The 24,000-nt window shown below is 34.7% G+C and overlaps 4 protein-coding genes across 5 annotated transcripts; 2 read left to right on the top strand and 2 right to left on the bottom strand.

The window, feature by feature from the left end:
• Positions 1-814: 814 nt before the first annotated feature.
• LOC8259193 (nudix hydrolase 15, mitochondrial) lies at positions 815-4,002 on the top strand. The gene is made up of 4 exons (XM_002522487.4): positions 815-1,289; positions 1,897-2,039; positions 2,839-2,958; positions 3,033-4,002. Exons 1-4 carry the CDS (start codon positions 956-958, stop codon positions 3,255-3,257), a joined length of 822 nt encoding a protein of 273 aa, XP_002522533.2. The 5' UTR covers positions 815-955; the 3' UTR covers positions 3,258-4,002.
• Positions 4,003-5,112: 1,110 nt separating this feature from the next.
• LOC8285913 (nudix hydrolase 15, mitochondrial) lies at positions 5,113-7,304 on the top strand. 2 transcript variants are annotated; one of them, XM_048374476.1, is made up of 5 exons: positions 5,113-5,709; positions 5,869-6,171; positions 6,271-6,413; positions 6,698-6,817; positions 6,912-7,304. In XM_048374476.1, the coding sequence occupies exons 2-5, from the start codon at positions 5,916-5,918 to the stop codon at positions 7,131-7,133; spliced, it is 741 nt and encodes a 246-aa protein (XP_048230433.1). In that variant the 5' UTR covers positions 5,113-5,709; positions 5,869-5,915; the 3' UTR covers positions 7,134-7,304. The 2 variants fall into 2 exon arrangements, with proteins under 2 accessions (XP_048230433.1, XP_048230432.1); XM_048374475.1 differs by having other exon boundaries at positions 5,114-5,709; positions 5,855-6,171.
• A 353-nt stretch (positions 7,305-7,657) lies between these two features.
• On the bottom strand, positions 7,658-9,756 carry LOC8259194 (magnesium-chelatase subunit ChlI, chloroplastic). Its single transcript, XM_048374474.1, has 3 exons — positions 9,517-9,756; positions 9,174-9,289; positions 7,658-8,910 (listed from the first exon to the last, which is right to left on the bottom strand). Exons 1-3 carry the CDS (start codon positions 9,623-9,625, stop codon positions 7,858-7,860), a joined length of 1,278 nt encoding a protein of 425 aa, XP_048230431.1. The 5' UTR covers positions 9,626-9,756; the 3' UTR covers positions 7,658-7,857.
• A 10,793-nt stretch (positions 9,757-20,549) lies between these two features.
• Positions 20,550-22,680, bottom strand: LOC8259195 (spermidine sinapoyl-CoA acyltransferase). The gene is made up of 2 exons (XM_002522489.4): positions 21,637-22,680; positions 20,550-21,326 (listed from the first exon to the last, which is right to left on the bottom strand). Exons 1-2 carry the CDS (start codon positions 22,446-22,448, stop codon positions 20,798-20,800), a joined length of 1,341 nt encoding a protein of 446 aa, XP_002522535.1. The 5' UTR covers positions 22,449-22,680; the 3' UTR covers positions 20,550-20,797.
• Positions 22,681-24,000: the final 1,320 nt, after the last annotated feature.

The raw sequence follows: 24,000 nt of genomic DNA, 5'->3' as shown, positions 1-24,000 counted from the left end.
AGCCACAGACAGCATTTATAATTTACACACCAAACAATATAAGTAAATTCTTATTTTGAAATAGAAAAGAAAAAGAGGGGCATGTCTTAGGATCAGGGCCACTAACTTGTACGTGTCGTAATCCTAAATTGGTTCCTACATCACTATTAGCCGTTTGTAATTATGATTCTGTTCGGAGAAGAAGAAAGTACAGTTGTTCAAGTCAATTAAATTGTAATCAGTGATCACACCTAAGTTTGAGTTAGAAAGATAGAAGTGCCTAGTAAATGATGGTTAAAACCCAACTGTTCAAGGTTGGAGTCCTGGATGGACCCTCGATTGCTGTGACTTTGTGATTAGTGATTAGAGGCGCACGTTTGTTCTGTTGTCCACAAGCAAAATGAGAAGTTAAGATGAGATTAATTGTTCTGTTCTCTTTGTATTTTGTTTTCTCCTCTAATGTTCATCAATTATCCTGCCAAAACATAATGAGAATATATAGCCTCTATATTAACGAAAATACTTTAATCAACAGTCTGTAAACAAGAACAAAATTTCAAAGAAAAAAGAAAAAAGCTTCTCCATATACTGTAATTTACTAATGATTTTGCTTAAAGACTTCCATTTTTTATCTATCTGATGGGTTGTGCATAGGATAGTTGGCAGTAGAAGTAAGGATAATCAAAATGATCTATCAGTATCCAAATATGAAATTGAAAAGTGAATTCAATCATTATTTAACGAGCAAAAAGCAAATCTAAATTAAATTATTACTAATTCTTTAAAAAGTACATATAATATTACTTAAAAAATAAAAAGTAAAATAAAAATTATTACCAATAATAGTAGTAATTAATAATGGAAAACTGGCAGAGAATATCCAAAGCATTAAATTAAGCAAAACTGCAAAAGAACTCTTAAGCCCTCCCTCCTATATAAAATCAGTCTCATCGTCCCTGCCAAAAATCATCACCTAATGCTCTCCTTTTTAAGAACAAATCTACCGTTATCACTGTCACCGCTCTATCAAAAAGCATCATTTTTTTCACTCATGGAATGTTCTGGATCAAACAGATTGATGGCTTTAGCCCATCAGCTTCGCTTCTACAAGCCACCCTCTGCATCTCCAGATGAAATTGAAGAGCAAACTATTGAAGTGGGTTTTCAAGAATCTGTAACCCCAATTCCTAAAGATCCTCAAAGGTTTAGACCCAAAAGAGCTGCTGTCTTGGTCTGTATCTTTGCTGGTGATGATGGTGATTTTCGTGTCATTTTGACTAAGAGGTCTTCTAGGTTATCTACTCACTCAGGTTAGTGGTGTTCTAAATACCTTTGTTTGTTCTCCTACCAATGGAGGTATAATATCAGTTCACTTCCAACATAATTTTGGATCGCTTTTGTTTAAAATTTGAAAGTTTGAGTCTTTTGAGTTGTATATTGGCCTTTTCCCCCCTAATTGCAATAACAAATTGTTTAAGATTAATTAGTCTGGTTTACTATATGCTTGCACAAAGGCTTGATTATGTAGATATATTTGTTTGATACTGAGCAAGGTTTCGAAAATTAAACTATTTGGTCGTTTTTTTGTATTATTGGAGGAATCAAATACGAAAGGTTGACCTATTTGATGCCATAACTCAAAACGTTTCAGAAAACTAAGATTTCAGGAAACTAAATGAGGAAATAAAAGTAGGAGACTTTGGTCTATAAGCGAAAAGGATGATTTCATTGAATAGGGAGGCTTTCAATTAGTAATAGGTTCAATTAAGTGCAGTTCAATGATATAAAATATTAAACATTTTATTTTCTCTGTTTGTTGCTAACCAAGTAGAATGTATATGATCACGGTAGAATTTAGGTGAGGGAGGTTGTTAGAGTCAGATTGTTATTGAACTAAGTGGGTGGTCCTGGTTGCAGGTGAAGTTTCATTGCCTGGTGGGAAAGCAGAGGAGGGTGACAAGGATGATGGTGAGACAGCCACAAGAGAGGCAAAAGAGGAGATTGGGTTGGATCCTACACTTGTCCATGTGGTTACCGTTCTTGAACCATTTTTGTCTAAGGTATGAAAGTCTGTTAGCTTTTAGTTATATGTTAATGGGGAACTTTGAGATCAGTTGATAGAGACTGAGTAATGCCTGCTTAGGAGAAGGGCTATAATCTTTAAATCTACACTCTTCATTTCATTTTCTGTTAGAGTTTGGAATAACTCGTCTCTGTCTGATGGTGCAAGTTTGTCTAACTGAATTTATGCTATGTTTGGTTGAAATACATTAAAGGAATATTTTATTTGAGAAAAATATATGAGAGTAAGTAAAATGGAAATGATAAAGTTGACAAAAATATTGTGGTGCTATGGAATACATTGACAAACTATTGTTAAATTCATTTGAAATTCTACCTATTTCGTTAGAATTTAGTTTAGTTATAACCAATTCTACACAAATTTGAATATGTAGAATTCTAAATTAATTTTCACTTTATTCAAAGCCCATAAACTTTGGATTTGCAAATGAATTCCATAAATTTCATGAATTTCAACTAAACACAATGTCAGTTTCAATTTAATTTCTTTTGCTTAATGGAAAATGATTTACATATATGAGACTTTTCTGGTTTCCCTTATAGGGAATCTTCCAAAAATCTTTAGCTAAACAATTCTCACAATTTATGTTCCTTATCAGTACTATCTCAACAAGAGTGTAAGCATGAGATGTAAATTGCTTAGATTTAGGTTAGATAGTTATATAGGACCATTTTTCACATGAAGTATTTGACTGATATGTTTGTTAGACATAGTAAAAACTTAGGAAGTATCTATTTTACTTTTGGATTTTTAGCAATTGTTGCTTTTCTTTGCAGCACCTCCTGAGAGTAATTCCAGTTATAGGCATACTGCGTGACAAGAAAGCATTCAAGGCCATGCCAAATCCTGCTGAAGTTGAAGCAGTGTTTGATGCTCCGTTGGAAATGTTCATTAAGGTTTGCCCTTTTTTCACTTGAACTAAAATATTGGTTTTCTTCACAAAGAATTATGTACAAACTGTTTGGTTCAGGATGAAAATCGAAGAGTAGAGGAGAGAGAATGGATGGGAGAGAAGTATCTGGTCCATTTCTTTGATTATGAAACGGAAAAGAAGAAATACTTGATATGGGGTTTAACTGCTGGAATTTTGATTAGAGCTGCATCAGTAGTCTTTCAGCGGCCACCAGCTTTTGTGGAGCAGAATCCTAAGTTCAGATTTCCGAAGGTAGTAAACAGTGATACTGTGATGCATTGAAGAATTAGGGGGAGAATTATATTGGGGTGCACTCGAAATAAACAACCTGGCGTAATAAAATCCACAACCTGGACCTGTTGAACTAGTGTGATTAGTTTAAAATAACCGTTCATGGATACTGAAACAGAATGGTCAGACAGTTGGTACGTAGACAGAGTATGTCCAAACTTGTGAGTACTGTAAGCTGAGGGAAAAAATTAATTTCAGATACAGAGGGGTAACTCAAATCTGGTGTCATCAACTTCTTGATGGGGTATGTTGGTGATGGAGCCGTCTGCTTCAACGGGTCAGGATGCTTTCCCATCTTTTATCTAGATTTAACTCTCAATTGGTTTGCTGTTGAAAAGAATTAATCAGCAGCACTGATAAGAACAGCTATACTCGCAAGAATTTTCCTTGTGAAGTATGAGAATGAAGACTACCTAATGCCTTCTTTCATCTCTAAGCTGCTCTTTTGCCATGGAATTAAATAGTTTTTATGCATATTGCAAGAATCGGAAACTACTTACCTATTCAAGTAAGAATTGGTTTCTAAGGGAGCTAGTTCGGTAAAATGTTTGATGTCCCTTGTAATTCCTCATCAGGGAAATTCATCTTTAATTTAGTGATTATTTATTGTTGTATTAGATTTATGATTATTTATGCTAATTGTATAAAGAGATGTTTCTAATCCATGAATCACCACTTGTTATACCAGTCTTGCTTATAATGGAATAATTATATAAATAGTGTCGTAACTTTTCAATTTTTGTAATTTTAATTTTTGATATTTCTTTTTATTCAATTTGATATGTAAATCTTAAAAGTAGAACACATTTTTGCCTGATTTAGGCTCATCAAAAAGTGCTAATTAAGCACACTCAGGTTCATTAGCTGAATAAGTTAATCTCATCATGATGGGAAAACAAAAATAATCTCACATTTATCTCTTTTTTCTCTTACTTTCTTCTTTTTCTCCATATCCATATCCATAATTTATAAGAAACTTTTAAGAAATCTTTTAAAATTAATAAAATTTTTTTTTTTATTGTATAATTTTTTTTTTAAATCCTGTTTTTTTAGTTTTCTTTTAAAAATATGATATGGTTATTTTTAGTTGCCTTTCAATTTTTCTTTGATAATTTTTTGTTGTTTTATCAAAGAATAATCATAAAAAATTTAAAAGGAAATATTATAAAATTAATAAAAAATATTATTTTTATTGTATATTTTTTTTTAAAATACTGTTTTTTTATGGTTATTTTTTTATTGTTTTGTAAAGAAAAAAAAATGAATAGCATATTTTAATATTTTTACACAGTAAAAAAAAAAGTTACATTGTATTTTTAATTAAGAAAAACATAGATAGTTTGTTATTTTCCTTTATCTATATTCCATATAAGTAATCTATTTTCAAATTTAAAATTAATTGAAATAGAAAAAAAAATTTATGCCAGTGTCTTTTTGATGAGTCAACATTAGTGTTGAAGGATTAATACTATTGAAATAAATTTGTAAGTTATTTGATTTGGAGATGGATTGCATTTGTGGAGATGAGGAAAAACAAAAGAAAAAAGAAAACAACGATGATGAGATTAATTTTATTTTGTTTTATACTTTTCAGTTTCATATGATATAATTAATTTAGTATGGTGTACCTAAATTTTGTTCAATCACTCTTTTAAGTCTAAATTAGCTGAAAACACTTAAATACATTACATTTTTAAAGTTGAGAGATTTAATTAAACAAAAATTCAGATGTTGAAATAAAAGGTAAAAATTGAGACATCATTTATTTAATTATTCCTTATAATCATTTGTTGCGCATAAAGACTCGACGTAAAAAAATAAAAAGAGTGAGAAAATATTAATGGGAAAAAGATCATTTTTATTAATTATATTGGGTGCTATACATACAAGCATCTGTATATTCAATATAGGAAGAAAACTAAGCTTGCTCCTAAAAAATAGGAAGCAAATAGGAAGCAAGAAAGATAGGAAATAAAACTAAAACAAGCAACATTTAAAATAGGAACATCTATGGTACAGGAAAATCTCTACAAAGGGTTTCTACTTTGATCTGAAAAATGAGATTTTAGCTGCCATATTCCAATTCTCAGGTCCATTATGGAGCAAATGTGCGTGCGTGGATGGATCAGAAGAGCACATTGTCCTGTCTGCAAGTACTGTAGCTTCTTCCATTTCCTCGGATTTGGTCAGAGAAAGAGATATCAGATCGTGGAAGTTGCATTAAGAAAGACTTCAACTTCTTTTAACATCATTAAATTGCATACTGAAGCAGACAGAGCGAAGGGCAGCCAGCCCAAATTGGTTGGGATCTAACCCTTCCATTTCCTAACCATTTTTGTAAACATTTATGAACACATAGGGAGAGGCCTACGGATTCAAGTGGGGGTAAATTCTAGGTCTCACCATTGCTAAAAGGAATCAAGAAATCTGCCAATCACGCTAGGTTTGGTTACTCTTGTTGTACCCTTTAATTATTGTTGAATACTTACTGAAATTCAATTAAATTAAATTAGACCCGTTATGAAAATACACATGAAACACGCTTGCACCAATTTAGAATCAACAATTATGTTATATTGACTTTACAGTTTGCAACTTAAAGGAGATTTAGTTTAGTTTGGCATACTGGAGAAGAAGCTAAGCATCAACATGGGGGAGAAATCGCAGAATCTCATCTCCTTGGCCCAACAGCTACGCCTCTATAACCATTCTCTTCCTCTAAATAACTCAATAGAGCAGCATCAAAAAGAAGTCTCTGATAATGCAAGAACTTCAGTTACTCAAGAATCGGATTCTGCCAGACCTAACAGCAGAGCTGCAGTTTTAATTTGCATATTTGAAGGAGATGATGGCGATCTGCGTGTAATCCTCACAAAACGCTCCTCAACCCTGTCCTCTCATTCTGGTAATACAAAAATTGTTATCTTGATAAAGATTTTAATTGTATAGATGTTTTGCGAAATAATGGTGTTAGAAAGACCAAATGGGATTTGTTCGAATGTAGGTGAGGTTGCTTTGCCTGGTGGGAAAAGAGAGGATGCTGATGCTGATGACGTAGAGACTGCCTTGAGGGAGGCTGAGGAGGAGATTGGCTTAGACCCTTCTCTTGTTGATGTTGTTACTGTTCTTGAACCTTTTGTGACGTTGGTATGTTTTGCAAATCCCATTTGTAACTTTCTGCCTTTTTAGCAAATTTGTGGTATGTAGGTGACACAGAGATGGATCGCTTAATATCTGATTTTGTCATTAAATTTATAAGAAGCCTGACCGTTTCTTGTTGATGTTTACAGTGGTGTATGAACCTGGCAGATATGTTTTATTATACATTATCTGGTTAAAGCTGTAACCACAGCTTTTTGTTGTTCACTTCAATATCGTCAGATTATCAGATCAAGTTACAAGCTGAAAGTAGATATGGGTTCTGTTTGTAGCGTGGCATCGCAGTAGTTCCTGTGGTTGGTATACTATTGAACAAGGAGGGTTTCAATCCATCTCCAAACTCCAGTGAAGTAGAATCAATGTTTGACGTTCCACTAGAAATGTTTCTTAAGGTTCTGTTCTAGTCATAGTTATCAATTATTACATTCCAGATATTAATCTTAAAAACTTTTCTTACTGACTCATAGTTTGGATGGTGAAATACAGGATGAGAACCGCAGAGCAGAAGAGAAACAACGGATGGGACACAAGTATCTACTCCATTTCTTTGACTACCAGTCAGGGAGCGAAACCTATGTGATTTGGGCTTTGACTGCTGGAATCATGATCAGGGTTGCATCAATTGTCTACCAAAGACCGCCTGCATTCTCAGAGCAGAGGCCCCCATTTTGGGGGGCAATTTCGCAAAGCAATAACCCTAACCTATAGATTTACTTGGCACTTCTCACGTGTCTTATGTAAAGAATTCCTTCCTCGTAAGTTTAAACATTGAACCTCCTTGACCAGATAGTGTAACAAATTAGACATGTTCCCTATCAAACATTATCGAATAATTAATAAAGATGTGTAGTGAATTTGAATAGAATTTATCTTTTCCAAGTTCTCCCCACTCTGTCTATTGAAATTTGAGCCAACTCTTCGAAACTTTTTTCCTGCTTCTTTCCTCTCTTTTTTTCTTTTTTAATGTATAGGTTCTTTTCTTTTCCCCTAATCAATTAGTAAAGGTGTCAAGCGTGGTTATGGCTTTTGGCTGGATCAGCCCGAAGAAAACTTGCTGAAGTGATGGAGCCCTTTTTGTTTGTTTTTTATGGACCATTTCTTTTCCTTAATCTGTTACTCTCCAGTTAGATGAAGGGAGATATTTGTATAAAAGGATTTTCAAATCCATGGAAGTATGAAAAGTTGTCGTTTCACTTTGCAGTAAAATGTGCGTATATTGAATAGCAGGAAGATGCAAAAATGAACAAACTTTGATAAAAATAGAAGAGGGAACTCAACATTCATGTTCTTCAATATACTACAATTTACTTAACAAAAACAGGAATAACCTGTCTATATTCGCAGAATGTAAGAGAGATAACGAAAAAGGAAAATATAAAGAAAACAGTTGAAAGACAATTATGATTTAACAAAAATGTAGTAAGGCACATCTTCAGCTAAAAACTTCGTAAAATTTCTCAATGACAAGCAAACCCGAGTCAACAGATTCCAATGGATCCTTCCGCAGCCGGTGTCTTAAACAGTTGGGAATTACAGTAGCAATATCCTCTGCACTTACTTTATCTCTACCCTTTAAAGCAGCAAGAGCTTTTGCAGCTCTGTTAGTCACAATGTCTCCTCTCAATCCATCAACATTCAGCTCTGCACAAACCTTGGAAATCTTTACCTTCAGATCACGATCTATCTGCACTTGAGAAAGAGCAGTCCTAGCTGATGAAATTTGTTGTTGCAGCTTCTCTTGCTCTGCCTTGTAAGAATCACGGAATTCCTTGGGATTTTTGTCAAACCGAGATCTTTCTTCCACTATCTTCACTCTGAGCTCAGCATCCTTTACAGTTCCCACCTGTGCATGCATCCCAAATCTATCAAGCAGCTGGGGCCGGAGCTCCCCTTCTTCAGGATTACCAGAGCCAATCAAAATAAAGCGTGCAGGATGTGAAATTGAAATACCCTCTCTCTCCACTGTGTTCCATCCTGAGGCAGCAGAATCTAAAAGAACATCCACTAAGTGGTCATCCAAAAGGTTAACTTCATCCACATAAAGAATCCCTCTGTTAGCTTTAGCAAGAAGGCCAGGCTCAAATGCCTTGACACCCTCAGTGAGAGCCTTTTCAATATCAATTGTTCCGCAGACCCTATCCTCAGTAGCTCCTAATGGCAAATCAACCATATTAATTTTGGTCAGCACAACCGAAAGCTCCTCCCCTTTCATGATGCTTTCTCTAACTTCAACACCCATGGATTCTGGATCCTCTGGATCTGAGTTATACGGGTCACCGAAAACTACGCTAATTTCTGGAAGTAAATCCACCAGGGACCTAACAGTAGTAGACTTCCCTGTCCCTCTATCACCCATAATCATGACCCCTCCAATCTTGGGATCAATCACATTTAACAAAAGGCACAATTTCATCTCATCCTGTCCTACTATAGCAGCAAATGGAAAAACTGGCCTCTGGCTTTCTTTAGCAGCAACATTCTGAGCCTATAAAATCAAAGTTCACGCATTTTATTCTCATTATTGGACAACTTTTTCATTAATTTCTTTTGCCATGCACATCTTGGTTATACTAATTCAAATTTCAAACTGGTCTTTCAACAAAAACCAAGAATGGACCCAATATTGTCCAAAATTGTTCAAACGCGAATGTAATACTAGAGCAATTAAACGAAAATAAATGAAATCCGAAAAATATACATCAGCATAAGCATATTAGAAGGATCATAAAGTAAAGATAAAGCTGTTACCTGCTCAACCGAGCTAACATCAGTTGCAACATTGGTAACAGTAAGATGGAACTGAGACCTTCCCTTCTTGCTCTGAATTCCAATTCCTCTACAATACTTCCTTCCAATAGTCAGCCCTGCAAATAAACATAAAAGCAATATCATCACTAACACTCCACTGAAAAACTTCAAAGCCCACTTCTTAATTAATAAAAAGCACGCAGAAAACAATAAAATGAGAACTGGGTCTATTTCAAGTGCACTCAAAATTGGGTTTTGGAAAGAAAAAGTAAAGTGAGTATTAGCTTAATGAGTGGAGAAATGCACCTGGAGGGGTATTAGATTATTGAGTGGAGAAATGTACCTGGAGTTAAGGAGAGAGAAGGAAAGGAAGGTTTGGTTACGGAAGAGGAGGAGAAAGGCCTAGATGATAAAAATGCAGTAGAAGAAGAAGTTCCCAGTAAAGACGCCATATGTAATTCTTTGATGCGATTATTGTTTCTTCTTGTCTTCACATTTGGTTCTTGTACTGGGCTCTGTTAGGTTGAGGATAAGAGGATAGATTTCAGTGGTATCTTCTATGCTAAGCTGGAGGCTGCCTCTGCTTTTGCCCTGCTTTTTAAATCTCAAGTCTTTGGGGGAAAATGTAAAAATTAAAATAAAAGGATTAATCTCATTTTCGTACTTTAATTTTCAATTATATACAGTTTCGCCTCCTATGTAATCACCAGTGAACCGATGACTCCCCTTTCATTCAATTCTAAATCTCACATTTTTTCAGTTTCTTTAAATTAATAAGCCTTCAGTTCTCTTTGAATCTTGGAACCAACTATTACTAAATGAAATATTCAATGAGCCTTGTAAGTAATTCTCACCGACTCTTTTGAGAAAGGATAAATCCTGGTAAACTTTCTAATTGAATTAGAACAAAACATTTAACTTTACATATTTCGATCTTCATTCCTAATAAAGTTTAATAGTTACTAAAAATATTTCAAATAAATTCTAACATATTAAATTAAATAATTCTAATTATATTAAGTTATTAAGATCTAATAGTGAACAATTAAGCCATCAATTGAATCACTGACCCATTATTTTAGTATTGGATAGACTGAAAAAATGCAAAGTCTACTTTTTATATAATTTTAAAAGTTGAAATAATTTCAAATGAATAAGATGACCTTCTCATTTTTTTTTTCATATTGAAAAAGTACCTTTTTTCTTTTTAATTTCAATAAAAAGAAACAAAAAGAAAAAATCTGCGATAATATTCCTATTTGATAATATTTCTATTTGAAGAGGGAATAGAAATATTGTTGATATTTGTTATAAAAAAGTAAGAAACTCTAGAATTTAAATTAATTTTAAAATAGAAATTAGAAATTTTTGAAAATTAACATTATACATTATAATATACCTCGGCGATTCCTGCTTGTTAATACATAGAGCCCAATAAGCATATCTTGAGTTGGTACGGAAATGGGATCTCCAATAGTTGGAGATAAGAGATTCATATGAGAAAACATAAGTAAACGAGCCTCCGCTTGAGCCTCCACTTCAATCGTATTATATGAACTCGATTAAAAAAAAGATATAAAAACCCTTTCTTCTATGTAAATTTTTTTGAACTAAACAATGAAAGGTTGACAAAGGAGTTCAAGTTAGCCAATCCCGCTACAGGATCTGCTTACCCGCTTTCTGTTGAGCTAGTTGCTTCGTCTTCTACTCGGCTTAGCCCCGAAATAGGCAAGGTTGTAAGCGGAACCAGACCCGCTACTCCCTGCCAACCTAGTCTCGGCGCACAAAGAAAGGAGCTCATCGTCCTCTCCCGTTGGTCGAGCATCTTCAAATCCCTCGGCCAAAGAAAGTAGGCCAGAACCAATTCCCTACCCTCTTTCAGCAACTGAGTAACCTATTGTTAATAACCTCCAAGGATTAAAACCACAAACCCTAATAATTATGAACCTGTGAATTACTATCTTAGAAACCCAAGAACAAATTGATTTTCAAAACCCAAGAACCGCTTAAATCAGATTGCAAGGTATGGTTGATCAAGATCAGAACCTAAAGAAAACTAAGTTCTTTAAACCCTAACCCTTAACACGCCACAAGGATAGATCAATTCTTTGATAAGTGGTTTATGTATTCAACAAGAATTCAAGAATTCAAGCAAATATGCAAAGGAAACAACTACTATAATTTAATCAAAATTCGAATCGCCTAAAACACACCTTAAGGGGCGTTTTTATAGCCACCTAACATAAGAAACCCTAGTAAAACTATTAAACCTAGCCGCCATATAAGAAAAATAGGAAATAACATTGTTTTGAACTTAAATAAGAGATTTCAGCCCAAATATTAGCCCACATTAGTCTTCATGTACTTGGACTTGCAAAACATTAAATAAAGCCAATTCAGTTGTGTCTTTACTTGGGCCTATCCTAGCATGACCAATTGAGCTTCCTTGACTAGCCTAATCTTGCATATAGCCAATTAAGGCTTCTTGTAGCTTCTTGGACCTTGACCTTGTAATTGGACCTTGTAGCATGCTCAATGGATCCTTAGCTTTATCTTTAGTTTTCTTGTTGTCTTCTCCATCAAGTCCATCTTTAAGCTTGGCCATGTCTATATCATTCCCTCATTCTTTAGGATGATTCGTCCTCAAATCAAGTTTATCATCTATATCAAAAGGACTCAAATCAGCAACATTAAATGTACCACTCACATTATACTCACCTTTCAAATCAATCTTGTAGGCATTGTCATTGATCCTCTCAAGGACTTGAAATGGACCATCACCCCTCGGACTTATTTTAGACTTTCTTTGATTTGGGAACCTTTCCTTGCGAAAATGCACCCAAACCCAATCTCCAGGTTGGAATACCATTGGAATTCGTCCTTTATTAACCTTTTCGGCCACTTTTGCATTTTGCTTCTCAATTCTCTCTTTAACTTGTTTGTGTAGCTTTTTAACCAAATCTGCCTTAGAAGAACCTTCAACACTAACAAGCTTGTTAAGAGGCAAAGGAATCAAATCAATAGGAGTTAAAGGATTAAAGCCATATACAATTTTAAATGGTGAAGTGTGTGTAGTGCTATGAACAACTCTATTATATGCAAATTCAACATATGGCAACAAATCCTCCCAAGATTTTAAATTCCTAGAAATCAAAGCACGAAGCAATTGAACCAAGGTCCTATTCACAACTTTAGTTTGTCCATCTGTTTGTGGATGGCAAGTAGTAGAAAAAAGCAATTTAGTTCCTAACTTACCCCATAGCACATGCCAAAAGTGACTTAGAAATTTAACATCTCTATCACTAACAATGGTCCTAGGTACTCCATGCAAATGCACAACTTCCCTAAGAAACAAATCAGCAATATGGACAGCATCATCACTTTTATGGCAAGGGATAAAGTGAACCATTTTACTAAACCTATCCACAACAACAAATATACTATCTCTACCTTTCCTAGATCTCGGCAAACCAAGTACAAAGTCCATAGACAAATCTGTTCAAGGAACATCAGGAATAGGTAAAGGTGTATATAACCCATGGGGTTGCAATTTGGACTTAGCTTTCAAACACACAATGCATTGACCACAAATTTTATGCACATCACATTTCATGCATGGCCAATAAAAATGCTCAATCAGAATATCATAAGTCTTTTGCACCCCAAAATGACCCATTAAACCGCCCCCATGTGCTTCCCTGACCAATACAGCCCGCAAAGAACAATTAGAAATAGAAAGGCGATTTTTCTTTAAGGAAAACCCCTTAAACACATAAAAATCAGCAAAAACAGCCCCATTAGCACAAGTTGTAAACATGCCGCTGAAATCATTATCACTCACATACAACTCTTTTATGAACTCAAAGCCCAACAATTTAGAATCAAGAGTAGTAAGTAAAGCATACCTGCGAGATAGTGCATCAGCAACCACATTCTCCTTACCTTTCTTGTATTTGATCACATATGGGAATGTCTCAATGAACTCCATCCACTTAGCATGTCTTCGGTTCAGTTTGTCTTGCCCCTTGAGATGCTTCAAACTCTCATGATCTATGTGGATGACAAATTCTTTGGGCCATAAATAGTGTTGCCATGTTTGCAAGGCCCGAACCAAAGCATAGAGTTCTTTGTTATAGGTTGGGTACCAAAAGGCTGCTCCATTTAGTTTTTCACTAAAATAGCATATAGGTCTGCCCTCTTGCATCAAAACAGCCCCAATCCCAATGCCACTAGCATCACACTCAATCTCAAAGGTTTTGTCAAAGTTAGGTAAAACCAACAAAGGAGCAGCACACAACTTATCTTTAAGCATATTAAAAGCATGTTCTTGTGCATCACCCCAAGTAAACCCAACATTTTTCTTGACAATTTCATTCAAAGGTGCAGCTATACTACTAAAGTCCTTAATAAACCTCCTATAGAAACTAGCCAAGTTGTGAAAACTCCTAACTTGGCTAATGTTTTTAGGTGTTGGCCACTCCCTAATTGCTTCCACTTTCTCCACATCAACCTCGAGCCCCTTTGAACTAACAACAAAACCAAGGAAATTAACTTTATCCATGCAAAAAGCACACTTTTTCAAATTGGCATACAATTTTTCTACCCTAAGAATGTCTAGAACCCTACGCACATGCATGACATGATCATCAATGGACTTGGAATAAACTAAAATATCATCAAAATACACAACCACAAATTTACCAAGACACTCACGCAAGACATGGTTCATCAACCTCATAAAAGTACTAGGTGCATTTGTAAGCCCAAACGGTATAACTGACCACTCATAAGACCATACTTAGTCTTAAAAGCCATTTTCCACTCATCACCAGTTTTCATGCGAATTTGATAATAACCAGAACGCAAATCAATCTTAGTAAACAAACATGCACCATGCAACTCATCAAGCATATCATCTAACTTAGGAATGAGATGACGATACTTTACCGTTATTTTATTGATTGCACGGCAGTCCACACACATTATCAATGTGCCATCCTTCTTTGGAACCAAAATCACTGGAACCGCACAAGGACTTAAGCTCTCATGCACATACCCCTTTGACATCAGTTCTTCCACTTGCCTTTGAAGCTCCTTTGTCTCCTCTGGATTACTTCTATAGGCTGGTCTATTTGGTATGGAAGCCCCGGGTATAAAGTCTATTTGATGTTTTATCCCTCTTTGAGGAAGTAATCCACTTGGCATTTCCTCGGGAAAGACATCAGCAAATTTCTGCAAAAGAGTAGCAAACACACTCGGCAAGGAAAGATCAAGTTCAGTAGTGTTCAAATATACATCTTTATAAGTAACAAGAAATAACATCCGACTTGAATGAAATGTATGCCTAACTTCACTTTCCCTAGCCAAAAAACTACCATTTGCGTTTGTTTTCTCTTTAGGCTGAATCTCACCCTTTGGGTTTTCATGCTCATTTTTGTTATTTTCAGCCTCACGCCTCTCTCTTTCCAACTTACATTGGTCATCATACACTTCCTTAGGAGAAAGAGGTGTCAAAGTAACTTTTCTCCCATCCTTCACAAATGAGTACCTATTTAGAAAGCCATCATGGAAAGCTCTTTGTATCAAATTTCCATGGCCTACCTAACAAGATATGGCCAGCATGCATTGGCACTACATCACATAGCGCCTCATCTGAATATCTACCAATTGTGAAAGGTACAACAACTTGCTTATTCACTTTGATCTCACCACAATTATTTAACCATAATAATTTATAAGGTTTAGGATGTGGAATTAGATTTAAACCTAATTTTTCAACCATTAAAGTGCTAGCAACATTTGTACAACTACCACTATCAATAATAACAAGACAAGTCTTACCTTGTACATGGCATCTTGTGTGGAAAATGTTGTCTCTTTGTTGCTCCAAGGTATCATCTTCCTTCATTTGAACGCTTAGTGTGCGCCTAGCCACCAAGAGCTCACCTCTCATAGGATCCTCAATGCAATCATCGCTGCCGCCTTCCAATTATGGTATCTCATCATCATTATCACTCTCTTCACTTGCTGTTTCAATCTCCCCATGGTCTCTAGCCACCATTGCCCGCTTGTTTGGACATTGTGAAGTAATATGGCCATGCCCCAAGCATTTGAAACACTTGATGTCTCTATTCTTTTCTTTGTTAATTTCTGGTTTAGATGTGTCTTTGTTGCCTGAAATGCTTTTCCCTTTGTTGTCATTGGGAATAACCTTATCATCACCTTTCTTACCTCCTTTCCAAGAATTAGACCAATGTGGCCTCCCACTCGAAGTGCCCTTATATTCAAATCTTTTTGTCCCTCTAGGTTTTAGTTGCTTTTCTACCTTAATTGCAAGGTGAACTAACTCCTCAAGCTCCACATAATATTGCAACTCTATCCTATCAGCAATCTCCTTATTAAGCCCACTAATGAATCGTGCCATGGTAGCTTCTCTATCCTCATCCAAATCAGCCCTAGTCATGAGCATTTTCATCTCCTTATAATAATCTTCAACACTCTTTGTACCTTGCCTCAAAGATTGGAGTCTTTGATGTAACTCTCTATGGTAATGTTTAGGTACAAAACGCCTTCTCATGATAGTTTTGAGTGCAATCCAACTACCAATAGGCTCTTCTATGTTCCTCCTTCTACTAACCACTAACTGATCCCACCAAACTATAGCATAGTCACTAAATTAGGTAACCACCAATTTCACCTTTTTCTCCTCTGAAAAGTTATGGCAATTAAAGATAAGGTCAACTCGCTTTTCCCACTCCAAATATGCCTCCGGATCAGTTTTCTCCAAGAAGGTAGGAATCCTAAGTTTGATACTACCCAAGTTCCTATCAACATCATCATAGTTCCCATAACCACCAAACTCACCACCAAAGTATCCTCTACCTCTACCAAGATTTTGGTATCTCCTAGCTCCTCTACCCATGCCTCTACCAACCCCACCATAGGATGCATTATCATACTCCTCAAAACCCTCATCAAAGTCATCCTCATTCACCCCAATTGGCTGCCCATGATTACCTTGCACATTCCCCCCTTCATTAAGCCTATTTCCCAAACCTCGGGCAAGTGCATTATATTGGTTCATAATGGCTTGTTGATTGGTTACCATTTCCCTTCGTTGGGCTACCATGTCAAGTTGTAACCTCTCCATTTGCTCATTCATATTTCTTATGCTTCGTTGCACCCTCTCATTTTCATGTATTTGTGCCGCGGGTATGCCGGTAGTTGGTACATTATTACCTCCACTAGAACCACTTGACATGCTGCAATAAGAGTTAGTATGCAATAAAAATAATAATAAATAAATCGAAGGAAATTAAGGACCTCACCAACACTCCCTCACGTGTTTACTCTCAATTAATGGGGATGGTCACTCGTGTTTCGCACAATCAAGAATGATCACACAAGGCTGAAAACTCACACCACTCAGCTTGTTTTCAAGGATTCTTATGTGAATCAATAACCACACATCAAGTTATTTCACTATGCTTGCAATGCACCAAGAATTATGATCTAAAAAGCTTAGTTGAGGCAAAACGCAAAAGTCAAGAAAATTAAACAAATAGTCACGCTTTCAATAAAATTAGAACTACAAATAAGCAAAAACTTCAAACGGATGCAAATCACATATAAAGAAACAATCTAGATGTAAGAAACAAGAAAGATGCAATTCAGCTTGAAATAGGAAAAAAAGGAACAGTAACAAAAACAAGTGTTTAATGAATCAAGAACAATGAAAAACTCAAAAAGAAGCAATGGGAATGTAAAAGGAACAAAAATAAGGTGAAAGAAACAAGAAATTAAGTTCAAGAACCAAGCAATCAAGTTTCAACCCGAATGGAAATTTCTAACCAAACAACATTGGAAACAAGATTTTAAAGCTCAAGAATGAATTAAAACTTCAATTTGATGTATAAAACATGTAAGGAACAGATTTAGGAAGCAAAAATCACAAGGAAGGTTGATCAAGAAAGAAGGTTACCTCTTTATGCTTTAAATATGTCAAATCTGCCCAAACTCAAAAGACACATAAAGAAGAGAATAAATGAAGGACAAAAACGAATTTAGAGCTGAATTAATTCAAATAAGATAGTATGTATAGGGCTCAGGTTATTGGAATTTAATGTCCCTTTGAATCTTCCCAAACAACCACCTAATCCTTATTTGTGTAGGATTATGAAAATCTCTCTAATTTCCTCTTAATTTTAGGAAAATTTTAAGACCAGCTGTAATAGGAATCTTTTAACAACCCTAATATCTATATAAACACACCAAGAATAATAATTTCAACACCAAACACGTTTTTCCACTAACGAAGACAATCAAACCAATCAGACCTTTTTTTTTGAATCAGAATCAAAATTACAAGAATCAAGAACTAAACAATGTAGATTTCAAGAATACCAAGAATACTTCAAGAACAATATCAAGAATTCAAGGAAAACAAACAATAACTTAAAGAAAAAGGGATAAATAACCTAATTTAAGAGCCAAAGCTCTGATACCAAATGTTAAGAACCTCCAAGGATTAGAACCACGAACCCTAATGATTATGAACCCGTGAATTACTATCTTAGAAACCCAAGAACAAATTGAGTTTCAAAACCCAAGAACCGCTTAAATCAGATTACAATGTATGGTTGATCAAGATTAGAACCTAAAGAAAACTAAGTTCTTTAAACCCTAACCCTTAACACGCCACAAGGATAGATCAATTCCTTGATAAGTGGTTTATGTATTCAACATGAATTCAAGAATTCAAGCAAATATGCAAAGGAAACAACTACTATAATTTAATCAAGATTTGAATCGCCTAAAACACACCTTAAGGGGCGTTTTTATAGCCACCTAACATAAGAAACCCTAGTAAAACTATTAAACCTAGCCGCCACATAAGAAAAATAGGAAATAACATTGTTCTGAACTTAAATAAGAGATTTCAGCCCAAATATTAGCCCACATTAGTTTTCATGTACTTGGACTTGCAAAACATTAAATAAAGCCCATTCAGTCATGTCTTTACTTGGGCCTATCCTAGCATGACCAATTGAGCTTCCTTGACTAGCCCAATCTTGCATATAGCCAATTAAGGCTTCTTGTAGCTTCTTGGACCTTGACCTTGTAATTGGACCTTGTAGCATGCTCAATGGATCCTTATCTTTATCTTTGGTTTTCTTGTTGTCCTCTTCATCAAGTCCATCTTTAAGCTTGGCCATGTCCATATCACCTACCCTAAAAACTAGCTCAGAAAGAGCTTTAACAGCACTAAGAACCAACCCAACTCTGAAGATTCTTTTTGTACCCCGACCTGCTACGAAACAAAGATTGAGTTCTTTTTATCGGGCGAGGAATCTAAATAGAATTCCTAACTTCCTAACCTCGCTGCTAAGTCGAGTACTGGATTAGCCTACCTTCCCTCAACAAGGAAAGTAGCACGGATGAATCTGTTTCGGCTTCAACTCCTTAGTCAGAGTAGGAACCAAACCTGCGCTCTAGCAAAGAAAACTACAGGGCGATTGGTTGATGGTTGGCTCTTTATTCAGGTGCTCTTCTGTCTTCAGGTGGCTACTGCTTAGTTAGTTCTGTAGTTCTGTCTTGCTTGAGTTGCCTACCCCATCTATGCCTATACAACAGAGAAGAGAACAGTAACTACTGTATTGTGGCCCTGCTGCAACGGCACTGGATCGCGAGGAGAAGAACTTATAAGTCTAAGACTATAATTATGGCTGGAAAGAGAACGACAACTCTTTATCCTATTCCATTTCGTGCTTTCATCCCTATTTGTAGCAGCTAACAAATCAGCTGGGAGCCCTCTAACAAAGATGATGGACTATACACCAGGATCTCTTTTGACTTAGAATTTCAACCAGATAGCGCCTACTAGAAGATTTCGTCAAAGCCATTAAGAATCTCTAGTCGTGTTAGGTTAAGAGGAAAAATCTTCGCCGGAATTTTCTTTGGCAGGTGGACACGCCTAAAGACTGTTCTTGGGGGTATATTATCCGAGTCAGAGAGAGGTTCTCTCCTCCAATGTGGGGTAGGTTCCATAGTCCCAAGACTTCAATAGTGTTCAGGTCCATTATTGACGAATCCAATTTTCTAGGGAAGGTTTTGTGTGAAATAGCGATGCATGCTCATCTCCTTTGTTTATACTCTGCTGAACTGTGTATACCTTGTATAGTGAGACACCCTTAAGGTAAGGAGGAACGGGAGGGCAGCTTTTATAGATTCCTTCTCACATTTGATAGGGAAGAGCGATTCTCCTCATTTATCAGGGAAGGCTGGAAGTGAAAACTAAGGCTTGCATGTCTGAAAGAAGGAATTAGGGTCTCTAAAAACCTCAAATGCATGTGTTAAGCATATAACTAGCGAGCGAACCATACTTCGGATATCGCTCGGAGCAAGGCCAGTCGCTGGATTAAGACTAACAAACCGACCATTCCTTATCAAACAAAGGCCCAAAGTAAGAGAGGTCACTACGTGCACTTCGGCCTCGGGATGAACTCCGGGCACGAAGACTGAAAATTCAACCCAACCTAAGCTAATAACAAAGTAGATTTTCAACCTACTAAAAGGAATAATAACAAAAAAAGATGTTTTAAAATGAAATAATAAGACAAAGGAGAACAGAATGCCAGACGAGTAGAAAAGCCAGAGAAAGCCTAAGCCAAAATGTGGAATAGTAAGAGACGATACGATTACGGTTACCTTTCCTTTGCATTTTTTAATTAGAATTTAAAATTATGTTACATTAGTTTTACTCTAATTTAATAAAAATTAATTTTTATATAACTTTTAGTATGAGATTTAAAAATAAAATTAATATTTTTTTTATGAATTAAATATTTTAATTGGGATGAATTGATATTTTTTACAAGTTGCCCAGAAAAGTTAAGAATTTGATCTATTACACATCATCTTCAATATTAAAGAGTAAATGATCCTTAGAAGATGAAAAATGAAAGAAAATTTGTTAAATAATTTTAATTTTATGTTTGGTTAAAATTTATAGAAAATCTTATTTTATTTAAAAAAAAACATGAGAAGAAAAATAAAATAACAATGAGAGAATTAAAAGAGATATTTTATGTTATGAAATATATTGACTTACTAATGTAAAATTTATTTAAGAATTCTACATACTTTGTTAAAATTTAGTTTAGTTATTATAAATTTCATACAAATTTAATAATTTAGAATACTAAATTAACTTAAGTATATAAATTTTAGATTCATAAATAAATTTTATAAATTAAATTATAAATTATCCACTATTTGCTTATTTTTATCTCATTCTTTATTTAGATGCCCATCATTTTGTCTAATTCCACGCAAAAGTCAAAACCCAATAAAAAAGAAATCAATTCAATCTTCTTATGGCAAGAAAAAAAAATCACCATGGAGCCTTTCATAAATGTCGGTCCAAATTTAATTTTTACAGTTTCAACGACATCAGGAACTCAGATGGTAAAGCAGAGGCCCGCTAGTGCTATTTAGTCCTCAGCCCACTTTCTCTTTATTTTTGCCTGTGAATTTCACAGATTCAGCAAACCATGAGGTGGTGAAGCGGCAAGTGTTTGCTTAAATTACAAAAAGGAATAACAGTAAAGAGGCTATTTGCATGTCTATTCAAAGTCTTGGTTGTTAAACTTCTCCATCTCTTTCTTGAAAGCAGGCACAGCAAATTCTTGCAAAGTGACTAGCACCTTGAACCCATCTTTCTTGCCTGCATTTGCCGATGAGTAAGGCAAGAAAAAGCAAGGCTCCACACTTCCAACTAAATGTCTTGAAAGAGGCAAGACAGTAACTGGACCTCCCCACCCAAAATCCACAGTTGAATGGCCCAAGTGTCTCCAATCTGTGAATCCACTCACTCTATTTCCTGCTGTAATGCCATCCGCATAATGTACTGCTTGGAAGTCGATAAAAGAATGCACATAATCATCGGTGGCATTGATTTTACTCTTCTTAATCACCTCAGCTGTTTTCCAAATGGGTTGCTCTAGTAGCTCTTTGGCAAGAAGCTGTGCATACATTGGAACACAGCCATTTCCCCAGTAGCCAAGCGGCAACGGTGGTTTTACCAGTCTCCTTATGTTCATTGCATATGTGAACTTCACTATCTCATCACGAGGAACTCCTGTGGCTTTAACTCTGTTATTTCAATGAAATTTTGCAGTTAGAAGACAGCAATTTACAGATACAAAGATTTTTTCTATTTTAGCTTTTATATATCTAGTGCTTACATAAATAAAACAGCATCATCACTAATTATGCTGCAACTCCTTCTAAAAATTGTGGCATGCCCTTCATGTAGGGAGGATTATTCTCAAATGGGTATGTCTATTGGAATATTAAAATTATAGCAAGTCTTGAATTCTATTACTTTATCCAGGTAATACCAATTAATCCTCAATCAAAAACAAATTTAGTTATCAAAAGAAAATAAAATAAAGTAACTTACTTCGCTCGCCATAGGAATGCACCCAAAGCCTCAAACGTGGTAAAATTATAGCCACTCTTTTGAAGCAGCAAATTCTTGAATCCATCCAGCCACTCATCCTTCACATTAAAACATTCCCTAACTACCTTACCAACCGTCTGGCCATACGGCTCATACCCTTTCTCCAAACCCAGAAACTCACTCACCGGTCCATCAAACCGGGGCGGGTCTCTCGGACTCAACAAATTCACCCTATCCCAGACCGGCTCAACCGAAATCCGATCCGCGCCGCGAGCCAACTCTGCCATAGCATTGAAAAACTGCGTAGCCCCAAGCCCGTCACACACCACATGACGAATTGCAGCACCTAAAGTAAACCCACCACACTCGAACAGCGTAACTTGAAGCACACATGGATTAATCATCCCTTCATCCAAACTCGGGTCGGGTACCAACCGCTCCACGAAATCATAATCCGGGTCATCAAAGTAGTTGAGTGTTTCTAACGTGCAGTTAACCGTTGCATTAATAAGAGGCACACCTTGGTCTCTGGAGCAAAACACCTCAAGACGGTTATCTTTATCGCTACGGCGGAGAGTGCCGGCGAGAGGGTAGTAGTGGACTAGAGCGGAGGAAAGGGCGGTGGCGATGACATTGAAAGGGTGGGTAGTGTTGGTGGCAGTGCTGTTATTGTTCACATAAACGCGAAGGTAACGGAAAGTAACATTCATGTTACGATCGGTATCGAGGTGAGAGAGAGGGAGAGTATGGTCTTCAGAGAAGGGGGTAGCAGAAGGATGGATTATAGTAGTTTCTCTGATGTTAACTGCCATTGTAGTTCTTGACAGGTTTTCTTGATCTATCTTGTTGATGACTGGGGTTAGTGGTCGATGGATATGTAATCTGTATATATGGATTTTGGAAATGGAGTTGTTCTTGCCCACCAACCCTGGGTTACCTTTGAGCTACCAACCCTCGAGCCTGTCTTTGTTAAGAGAGAGCATCTTGTTGAAATTAATAATTGGTGGATCAGTCAAAGGTGGCAACCGCGAAGGTGTGGAACATTTGAGAATATAATACTATTTTTTTTCTTATTGTATAGGAGAGGTTATATAATTCAGTGGCGTTCACCTACCAACTAAACCTTTTTTTGTTTTTGTCGGACATCTAAACCTAAAGTTTCGTGCGCCAGTTGGAAAAAGAAAAAAAGAAAATACTCGGCCAAAATAATAGTTTTCTGGGTCGTTTTAAATCATAATTTATTTTTAACTATTAATTTATAACTATTAAAATATTTTTAGTAATTAATATATTTATTATTATTAATTAATACTGACATTAATTGTAATTTTAACATTTAATGAAATTAATAATTTAAAATAATAACATAAATTAATTTTATAAATGATATTGATAAGATATTTAGTATTTAAAATATTTATGTAACATTAATTTAAATAATTACAAATTTCTTTCTTGAATCTCTTAATATTCTAAAAATATATTAGTTTAAAAAAAAAAATTAATATTGCAATAATATAAAAATTGTTTTAGAAATATATATCAATTGGTTTTTATATTACATAAAATAAAATAGTACTATAAATATAAATATATGCATTTTTAGAATTAAAACAATCGTAAAATTGTATAATTAATTTTTTAAGCTAATAGAAATATAAAAATATAGCTTAAAATATAAAATTAAATTATTAATTAAAAATATAATTAAAATATAATTTTTATAATTAGAGTATGACTTAATTAGAAATATAAATTATTAATTATAAATAATAAATTTACACATAAATTTAAATTTTATGCATTAAAATATCAAAATATAATAATACATATTTAAGTTATTTATTTTTTAAAAATTTATATATATATATATATATATATATATATATATATATAATTAGCTAAATTTACTGATATAAGTAAACTCTGATAATAAAATATTAAAATGATTGAGTTAATCTATTATTAAAAATTGTTATTTAAGTATATAAAGTTAATATGCAGTTTTTTAAAATTTTATTAATTTTATGTATTTAAATGATAATTTTAATAATGTGATTGCTGAATTAATTCTTTTTTTACTATTAAAGTTCATATTATATCAGTAAATTTGACTGATAATTTTATCAAATATTTAAAATTATAATTATAATTCAAATATAATATTAAAATTAAGGATTAAAAAAATATGAGTTAGATTTGATAAATTAAATATCTAAAATTAAATATTACTATTAAAATATAATGTCAAAATTAAAAATTTTAAAAAGAATAAGTTAGATTTGATAAATTGAATATGTTAACTAAAATTAGTATTAAAGTATAATGTTAAAAGAAAAGCTAGCTTTGAAATATAAAGTATAA

This window comes from Ricinus communis, chromosome 5 (assembly GCF_019578655.1).
Source record: "Ricinus communis isolate WT05 ecotype wild-type chromosome 5, ASM1957865v1, whole genome shotgun sequence".
NCBI classification, from domain to species: domain Eukaryota; kingdom Viridiplantae; phylum Streptophyta; class Magnoliopsida; order Malpighiales; family Euphorbiaceae; genus Ricinus; species Ricinus communis.
The sequence above is the reverse complement of the archived record's forward strand: the minus strand, read 5'-3'. Positions and strand labels throughout refer to the sequence as shown.